The sequence below is a fragment of the Narcine bancroftii genome, chromosome 5 (assembly GCF_036971445.1).
Source record: "Narcine bancroftii isolate sNarBan1 chromosome 5, sNarBan1.hap1, whole genome shotgun sequence".
Classification (NCBI taxonomy): Eukaryota; Metazoa; Chordata; class Chondrichthyes; order Torpediniformes; family Narcinidae; genus Narcine; species Narcine bancroftii.
In genome coordinates, this window is record NC_091473.1 from 203,357,118 (window position 1) to 203,374,289 (window position 17,172).

A 17,172-nucleotide genomic window follows, 5' to 3' on the forward strand; every position below is an offset into this window, starting at 1 on the left:
TGTTTGTTATGTAATAAATAATGTTTAGTCACAGGTTTGTGTTTTGGTTGGTTCATCAAACTTCACAGGTAAGTGCTTGTCTAATGTTCCAATTCATAGCATCTGCTGTCTTTCTTGTTTAAACTCATGATGAGCTCACTTCGTGCAGGTGCAGTCGTCAGTGACAATTGTATTGTCTCAGATGCCCCAATTGGATGGGGAGAGGAGAGGAAGGGCCAACAGGTAAGAGGAAATAAGCTGAGGCGATGAGGGAAGGAAGTAGTTCTCTGAATGGAGAGGGAAGGGAGGGAGGGATGGGATAGAGAAGAGGGAGACTTGGGGGGAGCGTTAATAGAAATTGGAGAACTTGATGGTAATGCTGACTGGTTGGAGAGCACTCGGATGGAATATGAGGCCATGCATAGACATGGTGTAGCAATGGTTTGTGGAATTAAACTGGTTGGCCACATGGAGGTACCTGTTATTGAGCGAAGGTGCTCAATGAAAAGATCTCCCAGTTTGCATCTTCACTTGGAAAGACTGTTTGGGGCGCCGAATGGTGGTGAGGGAGCAGGTGTGAATACAAATGTGGCATTTCATATGGTCACAAAGGTAGGTACTGAGGGGTCGATTAGTGGAAATTACAGTACATGGCAAGGAATGGTCCCTGAAAGATGGGTCTGGGGTGGGGTCATATAGGATCTGTCCTGAAGCCTCCACATTGATGCAATCATAAAGAAGCCACACCAATGGCTTTACTTTATGAGGAGATTCAGTATGTCATTGAAGACTGTTGTAAACATCTACATGTACCGTGGAGAGCATTCTGGCTGGTTTCATCACTGCCTGGTATGGAGGCGCCAACTCTCAGGACAAGAATAAACTCCGAGGGTTGTTAACTCTGCGCAGGCACCAGCCTTCACTCCATTGAGAACATCCACGAGAGGTAGTGTCTTAAGAAAGCAGCCTCTATTCCTCCCCTCCCCAACCCCCCCTCCCCCGGCCTTGCCCTCTTCAGTCTGTTACCATCGGGGAAAAGGGACAGGAGCCTAAAATCGAGCACTGTGCGGCACAAGGACAGCTTCTTCCCCGCTGCCATCAGATTCCTGAATGAACTAAAATCGATGCCTTCTTTTTCGTGCCCTATTATTGTGATTAATATTTTATTTTGCTGTTAGATGTTTGCAAAACACCGAATTACATAACGTTTTTCGTCAATAACTTACTCAATATGACTGAAACTACGAATGTAAAGTATTAGCAGTTCTTCCCCCCCCCCCCCCCCCCGTACTGTATATAACTTATTGCGAATAAAGTTTGAGTTTCCTCAACATTGTGCCTTGACTTTGACAGGGGCCACAGAGACGTGGCCTGCGGTCTCCATGGTAACCAGGCCTCTCCGGCTCTTCGCTGCCGACTGTCACGGAGAGACGGCCGAGTCGTGCGGCGGCGGAGAAACTCTCCGCAAATAATTTGCGCTGCCTGGATCAATCCTGCAAAGCAGCACCTTTCCCGTTTTTCTGTTTATTTAAAATTTATTTCCCCCTCCCCCTCCTCACCACTCGGACTCCTGTTCATTTCAGCGGCGTGCGGACCGAACGCTCTCTGCCGATGATGGATGGGGCTAAGCGCCAGTAGCGACGGAGTGTGAAGGGGCGGGACGTGGCGCTGACCAATCGCAGCGGCGGACCTCCCCTGGACTTCCTGCCGCGAAGCCGGCCCGCCCGAGGTGACCTGTCGTCCTTTGTCCGGCGGCGGAAGTCAGCCCGGGCGTCCGCTGCGGGATGCCGTGAAGTCGGTCGGAGGGGTGCAGGCGGAGAAGGGAAGAGGATTGCTGTGTAGTGTTGTCTGCCGCCAAACCGACCTTTGTGAGTAGTGCGGAATGCACCGACGTGGATTTGCCGTGTTTGTGTTGAGGGGAGGGTACAAAGCCGCTAGTGTGGCTGACTCCCATGGGGGCGGGGGAAGAGAGTTGGGGTTGAAGCCCCATTTCCAGAAAGGATGCTAAATAGGAAAGTCTGCAGACGCAAAGAAATGCAGGAGGGAACCCAGCATCGCCCATAGGAGGTAAAGGTATATTACCCACGTTCTGGGCCTGAACCCTTCTTCAAGGGGTGAGCAATAAGCAGGCAGGGGCCTGGATGAAATGAAAGGGCAGGGGAAGGGGGCAGTGCAGACCAATTGACAGCAAAAAAAGGTGTTACTTTGGTTATAGATCGGAGGACAAGAGCGGGGTTTGGGTAGTGGGGGTGTTTGGCTCTGTGAATGCAGAGCTGGGTGCTTGGCACCACCAGATTCAGGAACAGCTGCTCCCACCCTTCACTCTCACGCCCCACAACAACAAACTCAGTGAGTGTGTTTTGTAACAGCAAACTCGATCAAGAACTCCGAGGCATGATTATTTCGGAGGTGGAAAGTGTGCTGACTGGCTGCATCACGGTCTGGTGCGGGGACACCAGTGTGCCTGAGGGTAAAGCCCTCCCAAAGGTAATGGACATAGTTCGAGACATCATGGGTAAAACCCTCCCCACTATCGAGAACATCTACAGGGAACGCTGCCGTCGGAGAGCAGCAGCAGTCATCAAGGATCCACACCACCCGGCACATGCTTTGTTCTCACTGCTGCCATCAGGAAAGAGGTATAGGTACCACAAGATTCACACAACCAGATTCAGGAACAGCTGTTACCCCTCAACCATCAGACTCCTCAACAACAAACTCAATCAGACTCATTTAAGGACTTTTGCACTTTATTGTTTTTTTTCCCTCTCTTTATTGCACAGTCAATTGTTTACCTGGCTACAGTTTTTTTTGCACTACCAATAAGTGATAATATTGCCTGGCCTGCAGGAAGAAGGAAAGAAAGAATCTCAGGGTTGTATGTACTCTGACAACTCCAGTCTGTTGGTGGTTACTACTCCTCCCTTCCCTTTCTTTTAATCCAAACTCTTTCAGAATCAATTTATTGTCATGAGCAAGTCACAAAATTCATTGTTTTGGAGCAGCATCAGTACAAAAATTCGTAGAAGCCACCTTTCAAAAATAAAATAGTGCACGAAAAGTGAAAGTAAGGCAACATCTTTCAGGAATCTGATAGCAGCGGGGACGAAGCTGTCCTTGTGCCACTGAGTCCTCGTCTTTAGGTTCCTGTACATTTTCCCCGATGATAGCAGATCATGGCCTAGGTGGTGGGGGTCTCTGAGGATAGAGGTTGCTTTCTTAAGACACCTCCTCTATGATCTCTTACCTGTTAGCCTGCATGCTTTTTACTTGTATCTTAACAAAGCCCTCAGACCTGAAACATTGGCAGCAGTTAGCACAATACTTTTACAGCGCCTGCAACCGGAACCAGGGTTTGAATCCTGTGCTGTCTGTAAGGAGTTTGAATATACTCCCCATGTCTGCGTGGGTTTTCTCCAGCAGCTCCAGTTTTCTCCCACTTTGAAATGTAGGTTAATTGGGCGACATGTACTTGGGTAAAATGGCCTCTTACCATGCTGTATGTTTAAATTTTTTAAAATTGAATTAAAAAAAAATTTATAATGGGTTACTCTTTACTTGCTTTTGATGCTGCGTGACCTGCTGAGCTTCCTCAGCACTTCTCCATATTAACTACAATCACAGTGTCTGCAGCTTTCTTATGTAAATCTATTGAAGGGGGATCGAGTGGTTGATGATCCTGAGAAGGGAGCAGAGGCAGTAAAGGGGTAGGGATGGAATTGGGGACGAATCAAGGGAGCAGAAAGATATGGGAGCCAGAGTATGTTTACTATCTTACTGTATATATACAACCAGACAAAACAGCTTTTCTCTGGACAACTCAGCACACAATAATGATGAGAGATATAAACAGACAACTTAAATTATATAAATATTTTGGGATGATTTACTCAGTTACAGAATATTGTTCATCAATCTCATAACTTACAGAAAGCGGCTCTTTTCCAGGCTGGCATTTCTGATTTTGATCCTCCTATACCTCCTTCCTGATGGCAATAGGTCCAACATGCCGTGTGATGGAGGAAAGGGTCCTCTATAATACTTAGAACCCTATTTAATCAATGCTCCCAGTCAATGATTACATGGGTTTATTTGGGAGGCACAGGTTCATGGGCTCAAAGGGCTATATCTCTACATTTAAACTTGAGTTAAATTTTAAGAAAAGATAAATAGTGGAAAGGGAAGCCCCAATGTAATCTTCTTGACCATTTCGATGAGCAATCTGATATTTTGCAGCTACCATACCACACCATGATGCAGCCAGACAGGGCACTCAATAATGCTCCTGTAAAATGTTGTCAAGATGAGGGCTGGTAACCTTGCCCTCCTCAGCCTCCTGACTGGGGCAAGCCCTAGATATTGGAGATGTGGCAGGATTGATTGTGTCCAAAGGGATGGGTTGGGGCCTGAATTAGTGAAAATAATGGGAAGGGTTCTTGAATAGCAGAAATTTGTTTTCTGAATTTTTATAATGCTCACAATGTGATCACCCATGTAAACTCCTATTATAGGATGTCACAAGTGGATTTGTTGAGGAGAGATTGCAAAGTCGACGTTTTGTTAAGAATCGATTGATTCATCGGGACCTTCAGCGTGGAAGGAAAAACAATTTTGCCCGTGCCATCTGTGCGGAAAAATTTTCGGACATTAGTGCGGAGGGAAAAGCACAGACGCCCACGTTGGAGTGCAAGAATTCCAGGGAACTCACTGTGGGAAGAACTTCAAAAGGCCTGAAAAGATTTTGCCCTTTTCATCGTGCAGAGAGAGGGAGAGACTATTCGAGCATCGTGTGTGTGGAGCAGGCTCTGACTGCTTTTCCAATCTGGAGGAACACGAGGACCTCCGAATAACCGAGTATGGGGACTATGACACAGGATTTGGATCCCCGTCTGAGCTGCAGACTCACAGGTCCGCTCCCTCGAGGGAGAGACCGTTCCCATGCCCCGTGTGTGGGCAGGGGTTTGCCCAGTGCTCTGCCCTGCTTGCCCACCGGAGTGTGCACTTTGGGGAGGCAGCATTGCTTGGGCAGGGGTTCGCTCCCTCCTCGCCCCTGCGTCGACACCAGTGTACTGACGCCGAGCGTCGGCCATTCATCTGCTCGGAGTGCGGCAAGAGCTTCACCCAGTCCTCCCGTCTCCTGAGCCACCAGCGGCTTCATGCTGGCATGAGGCCTTTTGAGTGTCAGGTCTGTGGTGAGAGCTTTGAGAGCGCTGCTGCGCGGAAGGTGCACCGGCAGACACACGCACGGGAGAAGCCCTTTGGCTGCACCCGCTGTGGCCGGAGGTTCGGGCAGTCCTCTGACCTGCTGCGGCACCAGCGGGCCCATGCCAAGGAGCGTCCCTTCGTCTGTGCCATCTGTGGCCGTGCCTTCGGCCAGTCCTCTGACCTGCTGACCCACCAGCGCGTTCACACGGGCGAGCGGCCCTTCGCCTGCCCCCAATGCGGTAGGCGCTTCTCCCGATCCTCCCACCTGATAACTCACCGGCAGGTCCACTCCGATGAGAGGCCCCACGGCTGCGACATCTGCGGGAAGTGCTTCAAGAGGCACGAGGACCTGCTCAGGCACCAGCGGGTCCACACTGATGAGCGACCTTTCAGCTGTCCCCTGTGCTCCAAGCGCTTCCGCCACTCTTCCACCTTGACGAGGCACCACCGGGTCCACACTGGTGAGAGGCCCTTCTCCTGCCCATCTTGTGGGAGAGGCTTCGCTCACTCCAACAACCTGCTGAGGCACCAGCGGGTTCACCTGTCAGGGACAGGGAGGGCAAGGGAGCACTTAAACGTGACACCTGGCGTCCCTCCTCTGTGCCTGCCCCCCCCTTCACTTCCCGTAGCTGCAGCGAACCTGCCTTGTGTCACCGGGGACCCACCTCCGGTTCCAATCCCGACCTCTGGAGCTGTCTGTGCAGAGTTTGGACACTCTCCCTGTGATCTCCAGGATTTCTTCTGGGTGACGATGGGAGTTTATTGTCATGCACAGAAGTACAATGTGCAGATGCACTGAAATTCTTGCTTGTTGTATCTCCACAGGTACATGAGAGCCACCAACAACTAATCAGTATAAATTCCCACACCAGAGTGGAATAATATAAAATATTGTGCTCTTCCACTTTATATAGCTGTATAAAGTTAATTTTAATTTGGAAAACCAGCACAGTAACCGGCCCACAGGCCCATGCCGCCCAAGTACACTACACCCATGTACTCGATTAACCCACCAACCCTGCCAATCTCTGGGATGTGGGAGGGAACTGGAGAACCCCAAGGGGAGGATGTATAAATTCTTTCAGGCAGCGCTGGATTAAAACCCAGGTCGTGGATGCTGTAATAACGCTGCGTTCACCGTGCTGTCGTTAATTTAGAAACATGGTGCAGTGTCAGGCCTTTCTGGTCTGCGTTCCCGCGCTGCCCTAATACAGCCATGTGACCAATGAACCTTTTAACCATGTATGTCTTTAGAATGTGGGAAGAAGTGTTCCTTAAGTGTTTTCTTGAATTTTTTGTGCTCAAGTGCCTCATTTGTTCTTGCTGCCTGTAGCTGCTGTGCACCTCCTTTTTAATCAGGGCTTCTATCTTTTGAAAACCAAGGTTCCCTATACTTAGTCTTGTCTTCAATTCTGATAGGGACAAACAAACTCTGTCCTCTCAAAGTTACACCTTTGAAGGCCTCCCACTACCAAGCACATCTTTGCCAGAAAACAACCTGTTCCAGTCCACACTTCCTCCTCGATCCTTTCTCATTCCCTCATGCCTTTTTCCAATTTAGAATACCAACCTGAGGTCTGGACCCATCCTTTTCCATAATTATCTTGAAACTACTAGTGTTATGATCACTAGAGACAAAATGTTCCCCTATAGGCCCTTCTGTCACCTGTACTGTCTTGTTTCCTAATAGGAGGTTAAGTATTGCACTCTCTCTGGTTGGGAGCTATACATATTGACTATGGAAACATTTGACAAATTCTAACCCATCCAGCCCTTTTACACTCTGGGAGTCTCACTCAATATGTGGAAAGTTTAAATGACCTACTATCACAAACAAGAAAGTTTGCTAACTCTGTATTTGTCATGAATACACAAAGGAGCTGGAGAATTTCAGCAGGTTGCACAGCGTCTGATTACAGACTATTACCATCACAACTCTGCGTTTCTTGTAACTGTCTGTATCTCTGTACAAATTTGCTCTTCCATTTCATGCTATTGGGTAGTCTGAAATGTAATCACATCAATGTGGTTGTCACTTTCTCATTCCTCCGTCCTATCGATGTACAGTAGCCACAACAGAACAAGGAGAAGCTGGAGGGACTTGGCAGGTCAGGCAGCGTTTGTGCAGAGGAGTAGTCAGTCAATAACTTGGTTTGGACACTCCTGACCTGAGACAGCTACTGCCCATTCCTCCCTGTGTCTCCTGTCTGACCCTCTGAATTCCTCTCAATATTCAAGAACTGTATCTCCACAGTTTTTGTTTGTTCCTTGTAATGGTATCCCTGTGTTCATTTTAGATGGTGGGAAAGGTCACATCAACCTTTACAATCTTGCTCACTGACCACCTTCAGAGTGAGTTCCCATGAAAAAATTAGTGGTGGTGTTACTGGGCCATTAGACTGTTAACCCAGGTTAAGTGGTGTCTTTACTAGGGTGTTAGTACGGAGACTTGGATTAGTGGTGTCCTTGCTGGGATGTCAGTCAGGAGCCTGTAGTGACAAATCAGTAGTGTTGTTATTGGGCTGTTAGTCTGGAGATCTTGATTAGTAATGCTGGCCATTACTGGGTTGTTAATCTGGAGAAGTGAAAACAAAACTGGAGAAACTCTGCAGGTCAAATTGTCCTTTATATTAGCAACGGTAAAATTGCATGAGTGATGTTTTGGTCTTGAACCCTTCATCAAGGTTGTGTTTCTCCACCATCAGGTTTTTACTTCAACTATGGTATCTGCAGACTTTTGTGTTTTGCTACTGTTAGTCTGAAGACCTGGATTGTTGGCATCATTACTGGACTATCAGTCTGGAGACCTGAATTGGTGATGCCAATTCTGGCCTTTTAAGTTTCAAGATTCGGTTTATAAATCCAGTGCAATATTACTAGAAATTTATTTTCGCCAGACAGATTGGCCACCGGCAGAAATTGCCTCTTAAAGTCCGAGAAAGAGAAGCAAAAGAGAATGTCCTCCCAGATGCCAGGGATATTTCAGATCGGGTCCAAGATATCCTACAGTGGGAGGGAGAACAGCCAAAGGTTGCAGTACATATTGGTACCAATGACATAGGAAAAGGGAAGAGGTCCTGAAATAAGATTATGGGGAGTTAGGAAGGAAGTTAAGTAGCAGGACCTCAAAGGTAGTAATCTCGGGAATACTGCCTGTGCCAAGAGACAGTGAATATAGGAATAGAATAAGGTGGAGGATAAACATGTGGCTGAGGGATTGAAGCAAGGGCTGGGGATTCAGATTTCTGGACCATTGGGACTTAGTATGGGGCACATGTGACCTGTGGGGGGGGGAAAAAAAAGGATGGGTTGCCCTTGAATCCTGGGGGAACCAATAATCCTGCTGGGGAGGTTTACTAAGGCTACTGGGGAGAGTTTAAACTAGAATTGGTGGGAGGGAGGGTGGGAACTGAACTGAAGAGACTGGGGAAGAGGAGGTTGGCTCACGATTAAAGAAAGCTGTGTGAGGGAGGATAGGCAGATGATGGAGAAGGGAGCACAGATGGATAGGTTTGAGATGTGTTTATTTTAATGTTAGTAGTATTGTACAGATGAGCTTAGAGCGTGGATCAGTACTTGGAACTATGATGTGGTGGCCATACAGAGACTTAGCTGGCTCAGGGATAGGATTGGTGACTTCCAGTGCCAGGTTTTAGCTGTTGCAGAAGAGATGTGGGCTTGGCACTGTTGGCTGCAGGAAAGGTGGCCATCATGGAGGGATTGTCTACGGCAGGGCTTCTCAAACTGGGTTCCATGGAAGAAATGACAGGGAGTAATAGCGATCTACCTGTTTAACTTACTTATTAGCTCTGTCTTTAATTCAATTTGTTTCCGGGAAGGCAGCAAACAGTCCCACCACCCTAAGAAAACAGAAAGGCGTCATGAGGCCTGACATCAGCAGCACAGATGTCAGGCCTGTGCATCATTTTCAACCAATGAGAACACATGGTTTCGTCTCCACACACTAATATCAATTGGCATCCCTTTAGAACAAGGGGTTCAGATGGGGTGGAGTTTGTTAGGTATGTTCAGGAACGTTTCTTGACACAATATGTAGATAAGCCTACAAGTCTGTACTTGATTTCATATTGGAAAATGAACCTGGTCAGGTGTCGGATCTCTCAGTAGAAGAGCATTTTGGAGATAATGATCAATAGCATTGGAGAGAGATAGGAACAGACAAGTTAGAAAAACTAATTGGAGAAAAGGGAATTTTGTGGCTATCAGGCAGGTCATTGGAAGCTTACATTGAGAGCAGATTTCTCAGAAGAAATGTAGCGAACGTTCAGGGGATATTTGTGTGAAGCTCTTCATGTGTACTTTCCAATGAGACAGGGAAGTTAAGGTACAGGAACTGGTGTACAAAGGCTGTAATAATTCTAGTAAAGAAGAAAAGGTTTGGAGAACTAGGTCATGTTAGAGAGCTAGAAGATTGTAAGGCTAATAGGAAGGGGCTTACAAAAGGAAATTAGGAGAGCCAGAAGGGGCCATGAGAAGGCCTTGGTGGGCAGGATTAAGGAAAACCCCAAGACATTCTGTGAAGACCGATCAAGTGTGACAGTGGGCAAGTCTGTATGGAATTGGAGGAAATTGCAGAGGGACTTAATGAATACTTCAGTGTTCACTATGGAAAAGGATCTTGGTAATTGTAGTGATGACTTGCAGCAGACTGAAAAACTTGAGCATGTAGATATTAAGAGAGAGGATGGGCTGGAGCTTTTGGAAAGCATCAAGTTGGATAAGTCACCAGAACCAGAAGAGATGTCCCCCAGGCTACTGTTGAGGTGAGGGAGGAGGTTGCTGAACCTCTGGCAATGACCTTTGAATCATCAATGGGGAGGGGAGAGATATTGGAGGGTTGCAGATGTTGTTCCTTTATTCAAGAAAGGGAGTAGAGATAGCTACTAGTGAGTCTTTCTTGGTAAGTTGATGGAGAAAATCCTGAGAGGCAGGATTTATGAACATTTGGAGAGGTGTAATATGATTAGGAATAGTCAACATGGCTTTGTCAAGGGCAGGTTGTGCCTTATGAACCTGATTGAATTTTTTGAGGATGTGACTAAACACATTGATGAAAGAAGAGCAGTATATGTAGTGTATATGGATTTCAGCAAGACATTTGATAAGGTACCGCTTATTGAGAAAGTTGGGAGGCAAGGGATCCAAGGGGACACTGCTTTGTTCATCCAAAACTGGCTTGGCCACAGAAGGCGAAGAGTGGTTGCAGTCGGATCTTATTCTGCATGGAGGTTGGTGACCAGTGGTGTTCCTCCGGGGTCTGTTCTGGGACCCTTGCTCTTTGTGATTTTTATAAATGACCTGGATGAGGTTAGTAAGTTTGCTGATGACACAAAAGTTGGAGGTGTTGTGGATAGTGTGGGGAGCAGTCAGAGGTTACAGCGGGACACTGATAGGATGCAAAACTGGTCTGAGAGGTGGCAGATGGAGTTCAACCCGGATAAGTGTGAAGTGGTTCTTTTTGGTAGGTTAGATATGGCAGAATATAGTATTAATGGTAAGACTATTGGCAGTGTGGAAGATCAGAGGTGTATAAGATGATGAGAAGCATTGATCGTGTGGATGGTCAGTCTTTTTTTCCAGGGCTGAAATGGGGCCATTAGTCCAGAGACCCAGATTAGTGGTGTCATTACTGAACTGTTAGACCTAGACCCAGATTAGTGGTGGTGTTACAGGGACCCTTAGTCTGGGTACCTGGATTAGTGTTGTCATTACAGGGTTCGTTAGTCCAGATATACAGATTAGCAGTGTCATTACTGGGATGCCAGTCCGGAGTCATGGTTGAGTGGTGTAGTTTCTGGAGTTGTTAGTCTGGAGACCCAGATTAGTGTTGTTGTTACTGGGATGTAGTCCAGAGACGCAGATTAGTAGTGTCATTACAGGGGCCCTTAGTCTGGAAGCCCAGATTAGTGTTTCCGTTACAGGGACAGTTAGTACGGAGACCTGGTTTAGCTGCATCATTACTCGGCTGTGTGACTGGATTCCTGGATTAGCAGCTTTGTTATTGAGCTGTTGTTGGAGACCCAGATTAGCGACGTCATTATTGGTCTGTTAGTCTGTAGTCCCGGCAGATTAGTGATATTGTTACTGGGGTATTAGTCTGGAGACTGTGATTAGTGGTGTCGTTACTGGGGCCGATAGTCTGGTGACCCAAATTAGCAGTATTATTACTGGGATGTTAGTCTGGAGACCTGGATTAGTTGTGTTGTTAGTCCAGAGACCTGGATTAGCGGTGGTGTAACTGGCATGTTAGTCTGGAGCCTGGATTAGCGGTGTCCTTAACTGGGGCTGTCACTCCAGAGACCTAGATTAATTGTGTTGTTTCTGGCGTATTTGTCTGGAAGCCAGCGAATGAGTTCTCTATTCACTTCCCTTGCCATATAAATGTTGGTACATAGAACATAACAGCCCACAATGTTTTGCCGACTATTAGAAGCCTACTCCACAAACTAAACCTATTTTTCTTGTATCTATGTACCTGTCTATGAGACTTTTAAAAGTCCCTTTTGTTCCAACCTCCACCACCATCCCTCTCTGTAGAAAAAGAAAACTTACTCCTGATGTCTCCCCAAGAGCTTATGGACGACAGCCTGAATCTGGTGTCCCAGGGCAGTAGGCAAGTGGAATTGGTCAAGGCTGTAGTGTGAGCTATCCCCAGAATGGGGGATTCAACCACATCCAAACCTAATGATTTGATAACCTGAAACATCAACTCTTGCTCAACCCACCAATTCAATTTTATCATCTCAGTACCTCCCGCGTTCTGTTTTTAGTTTGCTTTTTCCTGCTGCCTTTGCAGTCTTCTGCTCCAATTTCCTACCTGTTGGCTCAGTGAAGGACTTCCTGCATCTGCCTCGTTGATCCTGTCCAATCCCAGAGGACAGCAGTGGAAGCAGGTGATCTTCACTCATGAGGGACTGCATAAAATGATTTTGTTTTAAAACAATGCATTATTTTGTATAATGTGTGTATGTATGTATATAAATATATATATAAATGCATGAATAAAGAATCCTGAATCAACCTCTGCTGGTGAATGAATTGGTGCAGGTGGGTGATGTTGCCACGGACACAGCCTCTTCCTGTGCTGTATGGAGACCATAGGATGTTGGAACGAAATGACGCTCTTTGGTCCATCAAGTCCAGCCTGCCATTCAATCATGGCTGATTTACAACCTCACTCTTCTGCCATCTCCCTGTAACTATTGCTTCCTAATCAAGAACCTATCAACCTCCCTCAACCATATCAAACATAGTGATGGCCCTCCGTGGCAACTAATTGCATCAATTCACCTCTGGGTAGAAAATATCTTCTCCATTTTGACTCTTAATAGATGCTCTTGTGGAATCCTGAGGTAGTGCTCTATGGTGTCAGACTCTCCCACCATAGGAAGCATCCTCTCCACGTTCCAAATTCCAGTGAGTACAGTTCCATAGCCATCAAATGCTCCTCACGTGATGACCCTTTTGTTCCATAGATCATTCTTGTGAACCTCTGGATTAATAGAATATTGGTATATATTATGCAGTATGTAGTGAGTTGATGGAGGTCTGGCGGATAGAAAACAATATTTGGAAATGTGAGGTCATCCATTTGAGAAGAAAACGTAAAGAATCAGAAGTTCACCAGGTTGATTCCAGACATGAGGGGGTTAGGAGACTGGTTGCAGAATAGGAGATAGCTTTGCTCAGCACCTCTACTCCATCAACAGAGAGCTCCCAGTAGCCAACCATTTCAATTCTGAGTCACATTCGCGTCTGCCCAAGGCCTTATGCACTATCCCATCTTCATCCGCAGACTGGTGGAACAACCCCTTATTTTCTGTCTGGGCGCTCTCCAGCCAGGTGCCCTTAACACTGACTTCTCTGCTCTCTGCTAAACTTGCTCACCTTTTGTTTTCCCTCCCCCTTTCCAGTTCTCCCTTCTTACCCACCCAGCCATCCCTCCTCCCCTGATTGCTGCTGTCCCCTATCATTTGCCTTTACCAGCCTCCACCCCCCCCCCCCCAATCTTTTTGTTCAGATGCCTGCCAACATTCTTTCATACCTTCTCAAGCCTAAAATGTTGGTTATGAATTTTTATCTTTGCTACATAAAGGTCACTGTTTGACCTGCTGAGTTCAGCATTTTGTTTTTACCATGAGGAGAGATTGAAACATCTGGGACTGTGGTTATGGAATTCATAAGAATGAGAGGGGATCTTAGAAAAATGTAAAACTATGAAAGAGATAGCTAAGATAGAGACTGGAAAGTTGTTTCCATTGGTAAGTAAGACTAGAACTTGGAGACACTTCTTCAAGAATGGGACCATTTCAGCCTCACGAGCCCTTGCTGCCCATTTACACTGAATTAACCTACACCCCGGTAGGTTTTGAACAGTGGTAGGAAACTGGATCCCCCAGGGAAAACCCACGCAGACAAGGGGAGAGTGTACAAACTCCTTGTACAGACAGCGTGGGATTCAAACCCCGGTTGATGGTGCTGCAACAGCGTTACGCCAACGGTGCCGCCGTAAGAACTGATTTTTCCCAGAGTGTCCGATTTATTGTCAGTACATTCATGACTTCACTTACATGACTTCAATATGAGATTCCTTTTTCCTGTAGGTGAGGCAGAATTACCACTAATTGGTAGTGCAAAAATAAACTGTACGCAGCGTAAACAAGTAAACAAATTTTAAAAAAATTTAAAAATTGCAATATTGAGAGAACAAAAAAATTAATAATGTGCACATCAGAGTCCTTAAATGAGTCTCTGATGGAGTTTTTCGTGGAGGAGTTTGATGGTGGAGGGGTAGCAGCTGTTCCTGAACCTGGTGGTATGAGTCTTGTGGCGCCTATACTTCTTTCCTGACGGCAGCATGTGCTGGGTGGTGAGACGGCGTACCCTGGAGATGTGCTAAATAGTGGGAAGGATTTTGCCTGTGATATCTCACACTGCCTCCACTACCTTTTGGAGGTCTTTATGCTCCATGGCGTTTCCATACCAGACCGTGGTGCAGCCAGTCAGAACATTTTCTACCACACCTCTGCAGAAATTTCCCAGTGTCATGCCAAATCTCTGCAAACTCCTTGGGAAGTAGAAGTGCTGAAATGCTTTCTTCACAATGCCATTGATTTTTTGGGTCCAGGAAAGATCCTCCAAGATAGTGACTCACAAGATCTTAAATTTCTCACCCTCTCCACCTCTGATTCCCCCAATGATCACTGGATTGTAAACCTCTGGCTTTTCTGAAATCAATAATCAGCTCCTTAGTTTTGGTGACATTGAGTGCAAGATAGTTGTTTTTGCACCATTCAGTTAAGTTTTCTATCTCCATCCTGTAAGCTGACTCATCCCCTTGATACAACCCACTACCATGGTATAATGGGCAAATTTGTAAATGGTGATATTGTAATACTGACCCATACAGTTGCAGGTGTAAAGTGAGTAGAGCAGGGGGGCTAAGAACACGGCCCTGTGGTGCCCTGGTACTGATGGAGATTGTGGAGGAGAAGTTCTTACCAATCTTCACTGTTTTTGTTTTGGGAGGAAATCCATGATCCAATTATACAGTGAGATGTCTTGAGGTTTGCTGATCAGTTTTGAGGGAATGATGGTGTTAAATGCCAAACTCTAGTTGATAAAGAGCATCTTGTATGCACCTTTGCTGTCCAGGTGGTCCATGGCTTTGTGTAGAGCCAGTGAGATGGCAACCTGTTACTATGATAGGGACACTGGAATGTATACGGGTCACCACTCAGATAAGAGCGGATATGCTTCATCATGTATTGAATCTGTGGTCTGCTTTGCCCAAGGAAGAAGTGGAGGCTGCCTCATTAAATATATTTGTCGAGTTAGATGTTTGAATAGATGGGGTTTAGGAGGAAAAAGCAGATAAATGGAGCTGAGTCTACAGTCAGATCAGATATTCTTATTGAATGGCGGAGCAGGCTCAAAAGGCCAGATGACCAACTCCTGCTCCTATTATGTTCGTATTGTCACGTCGATACAGTGAAAAACTTTGAATGTTATCCAGGCAAGTAGTGCAAGAGTAAAAAAAATATTCCACCACCTCTCCAGCTTCATTTCAAAGATGGAATTCCACCAAACCCCCTTTCCTTGTGGAACTATCTACATTAGTGGTTCTCAACCTTTTTCTTTCCCCTCACATACTACTTTAAGTAATCCCTCTGCCATGGGTGCTCTGTGATTAGAAAGGGATTATTTAAGGTGGGATGTGAGTGGGAAGGGAAGGTTGAGAATCTCTGCTCTAGACCCAATTGTAACTGAAATATTTTGCTTCAGAAAAATTGTCATTGGCCCATTTCCTTTGGAGTTATGAAACCGCGCACAGAATGAGTCAGTTAGGGATGACTAAAACAGTGGTTTGCAAGCATTTTCTTTCCACCCACATCCCACCTTAAGTAATCCCTTACTAATCACAGAGCACCTATGGCATAAGGAATACTTAAAGAGGAATGTGAGTGGAAAGAAAAAGGTTGAGAACCACTTTTCGGCATATTGTCTCAAACAGTGGTTTGAAATAAAATTTTAAACTTTGACATACAGGGTAACAGGCCATTTCAGCCCACATGTCCGTGTCATCCAATTTGCACCCAATTAACCTACACCCCCCCCCCCCCCCCCCCGTACGTTTCGAACGGTGGAAGGAAACCAGAACCCCCAGGGAAAACCCACGCAGACACGAGAATCATCGTGCTAACCGTTACGCCAACCGTGCCACATTTAGCAAATTTCACCCCAAGCCATTTATGCCAAGATAATCCCAGTCAAAAGTTGGGAAAACTATTGGAAAATACATTCAAGGATCAAGGATCAAATTTATGCAGATTTTGGAAGTCATGGTAAGATTAGGAGCAGGCAACATGGCTTTGTGAGGAGTAGGTCATGTCTTGTACCAAAGAGCTTTTTGTGGAGGTGACAAAGATGATTGATGAGGGTAGGGCAGTATATGCTGTTGTCATAGACCCATGAAACCCCCTTCACTCCCACCCCCCCCCCCCCCCCAACCATAGTAGGCTGATTTAGAAGGAACAGATGCATGGGATCCACAGTGAATTAATTGATTGGATTCAGAATTGGCTGGCTTGTGGTGGAAGGCTGTTATTTGGGGTGGGCGGTGTTTGTTTCTGACCATGGGTGTTGGAAGTGCTGTTACTTGGGGTGGGGGTGGGTGGGTGGTGTTTGTTTGTGACCATGGGTGTTGGAAGTGCTGTTATTTGTGATTATTACTTAAATGTCTTCAAAGAAAAGGCAGGCAGGTGTGTCAGTGGTGTTGAGGGCCAACAAAGGAGACAACAGATTACAGATCAGTTGTAGACATAGAGAAATGATAGATAGAGTTTCATGTGAGGTGTTGTACTTTGGAAGGTCAAATAGAAAGGGAAATACATGCTGATTTGAAATGTATTGATGTTCAGAAAGATCTGAGAAGCTCATTGAAAGTGGCCAAACCAAAATATAGGGAGGTATTGAAGGCCTGTGGGATGTTTGGACATAGGGTGGGGCATTGACTACAAAAGTAAGGTCATGTTTCAGCTATGTAAAATTTTGGTTAGGCTGTGTACAAATCTGGTCACTCCATTACAGGATAGGTGTTGTGGCTTTGGAGAGGGTTCAGAAGAGGTTTACCAGTATGTTGCATGGTTTAGAGGCTATGAGTTATGGGGAGAGATTGATAAAACTTGACTAATTTTCTCTGGAGCATAGAGTGGGCTGCTGGTGACTTGCGGTCGGAGGTTGCACACAGGCTGTGGGCTGCTGGAGGCTGGCAGATGGGAACTGAGAATCGAGAGGGTGCTGGGGACAAAAAGGACTCCCGAAGGGCCTCTGGTGCTTAAGGCTTCATTATCATGTCGGAGGTTTAGATTTGCAACTCAGGTTGCCTGCCACTGGACTCTGCGGCTGCAGAGGCTGTGGGAGCGCTGGAGGGAATCCATGGACAGTCAGTGTCTCTGACGGGACTCT

The 17,172-nt window shown here is 46.3% G+C and overlaps 1 protein-coding gene across 8 annotated transcripts in view; it reads left to right on the top strand.

Moving 5' to 3' along the window:
* The first annotated feature begins 1,324 nt into the window (after positions 1-1,324).
* The window catches only part of LOC138764594 (zinc finger protein 239-like), an 83,793-nt gene continuing 67,945 nt past the window's right edge, over positions 1,325-17,172 (top strand). For 7 of the 8 annotated variants that reach the window (XR_011358212.1, XR_011358215.1, XR_011358214.1 and 4 more), the window contains exon 1: positions 1,325-1,847. Coding sequence is in view for 1 of the 8 variants with exons in the window: in XM_069940715.1 (XP_069796816.1) it covers positions 5,144-5,983 (840 nt within the window). In the remaining 7 variants the exon portion in view is untranslated. Of the gene's footprint in view, positions 1,848-4,490; positions 8,550-17,172 lie in introns of those variants that run through there. The other variant, XM_069940715.1, reaches the window with a different exon arrangement.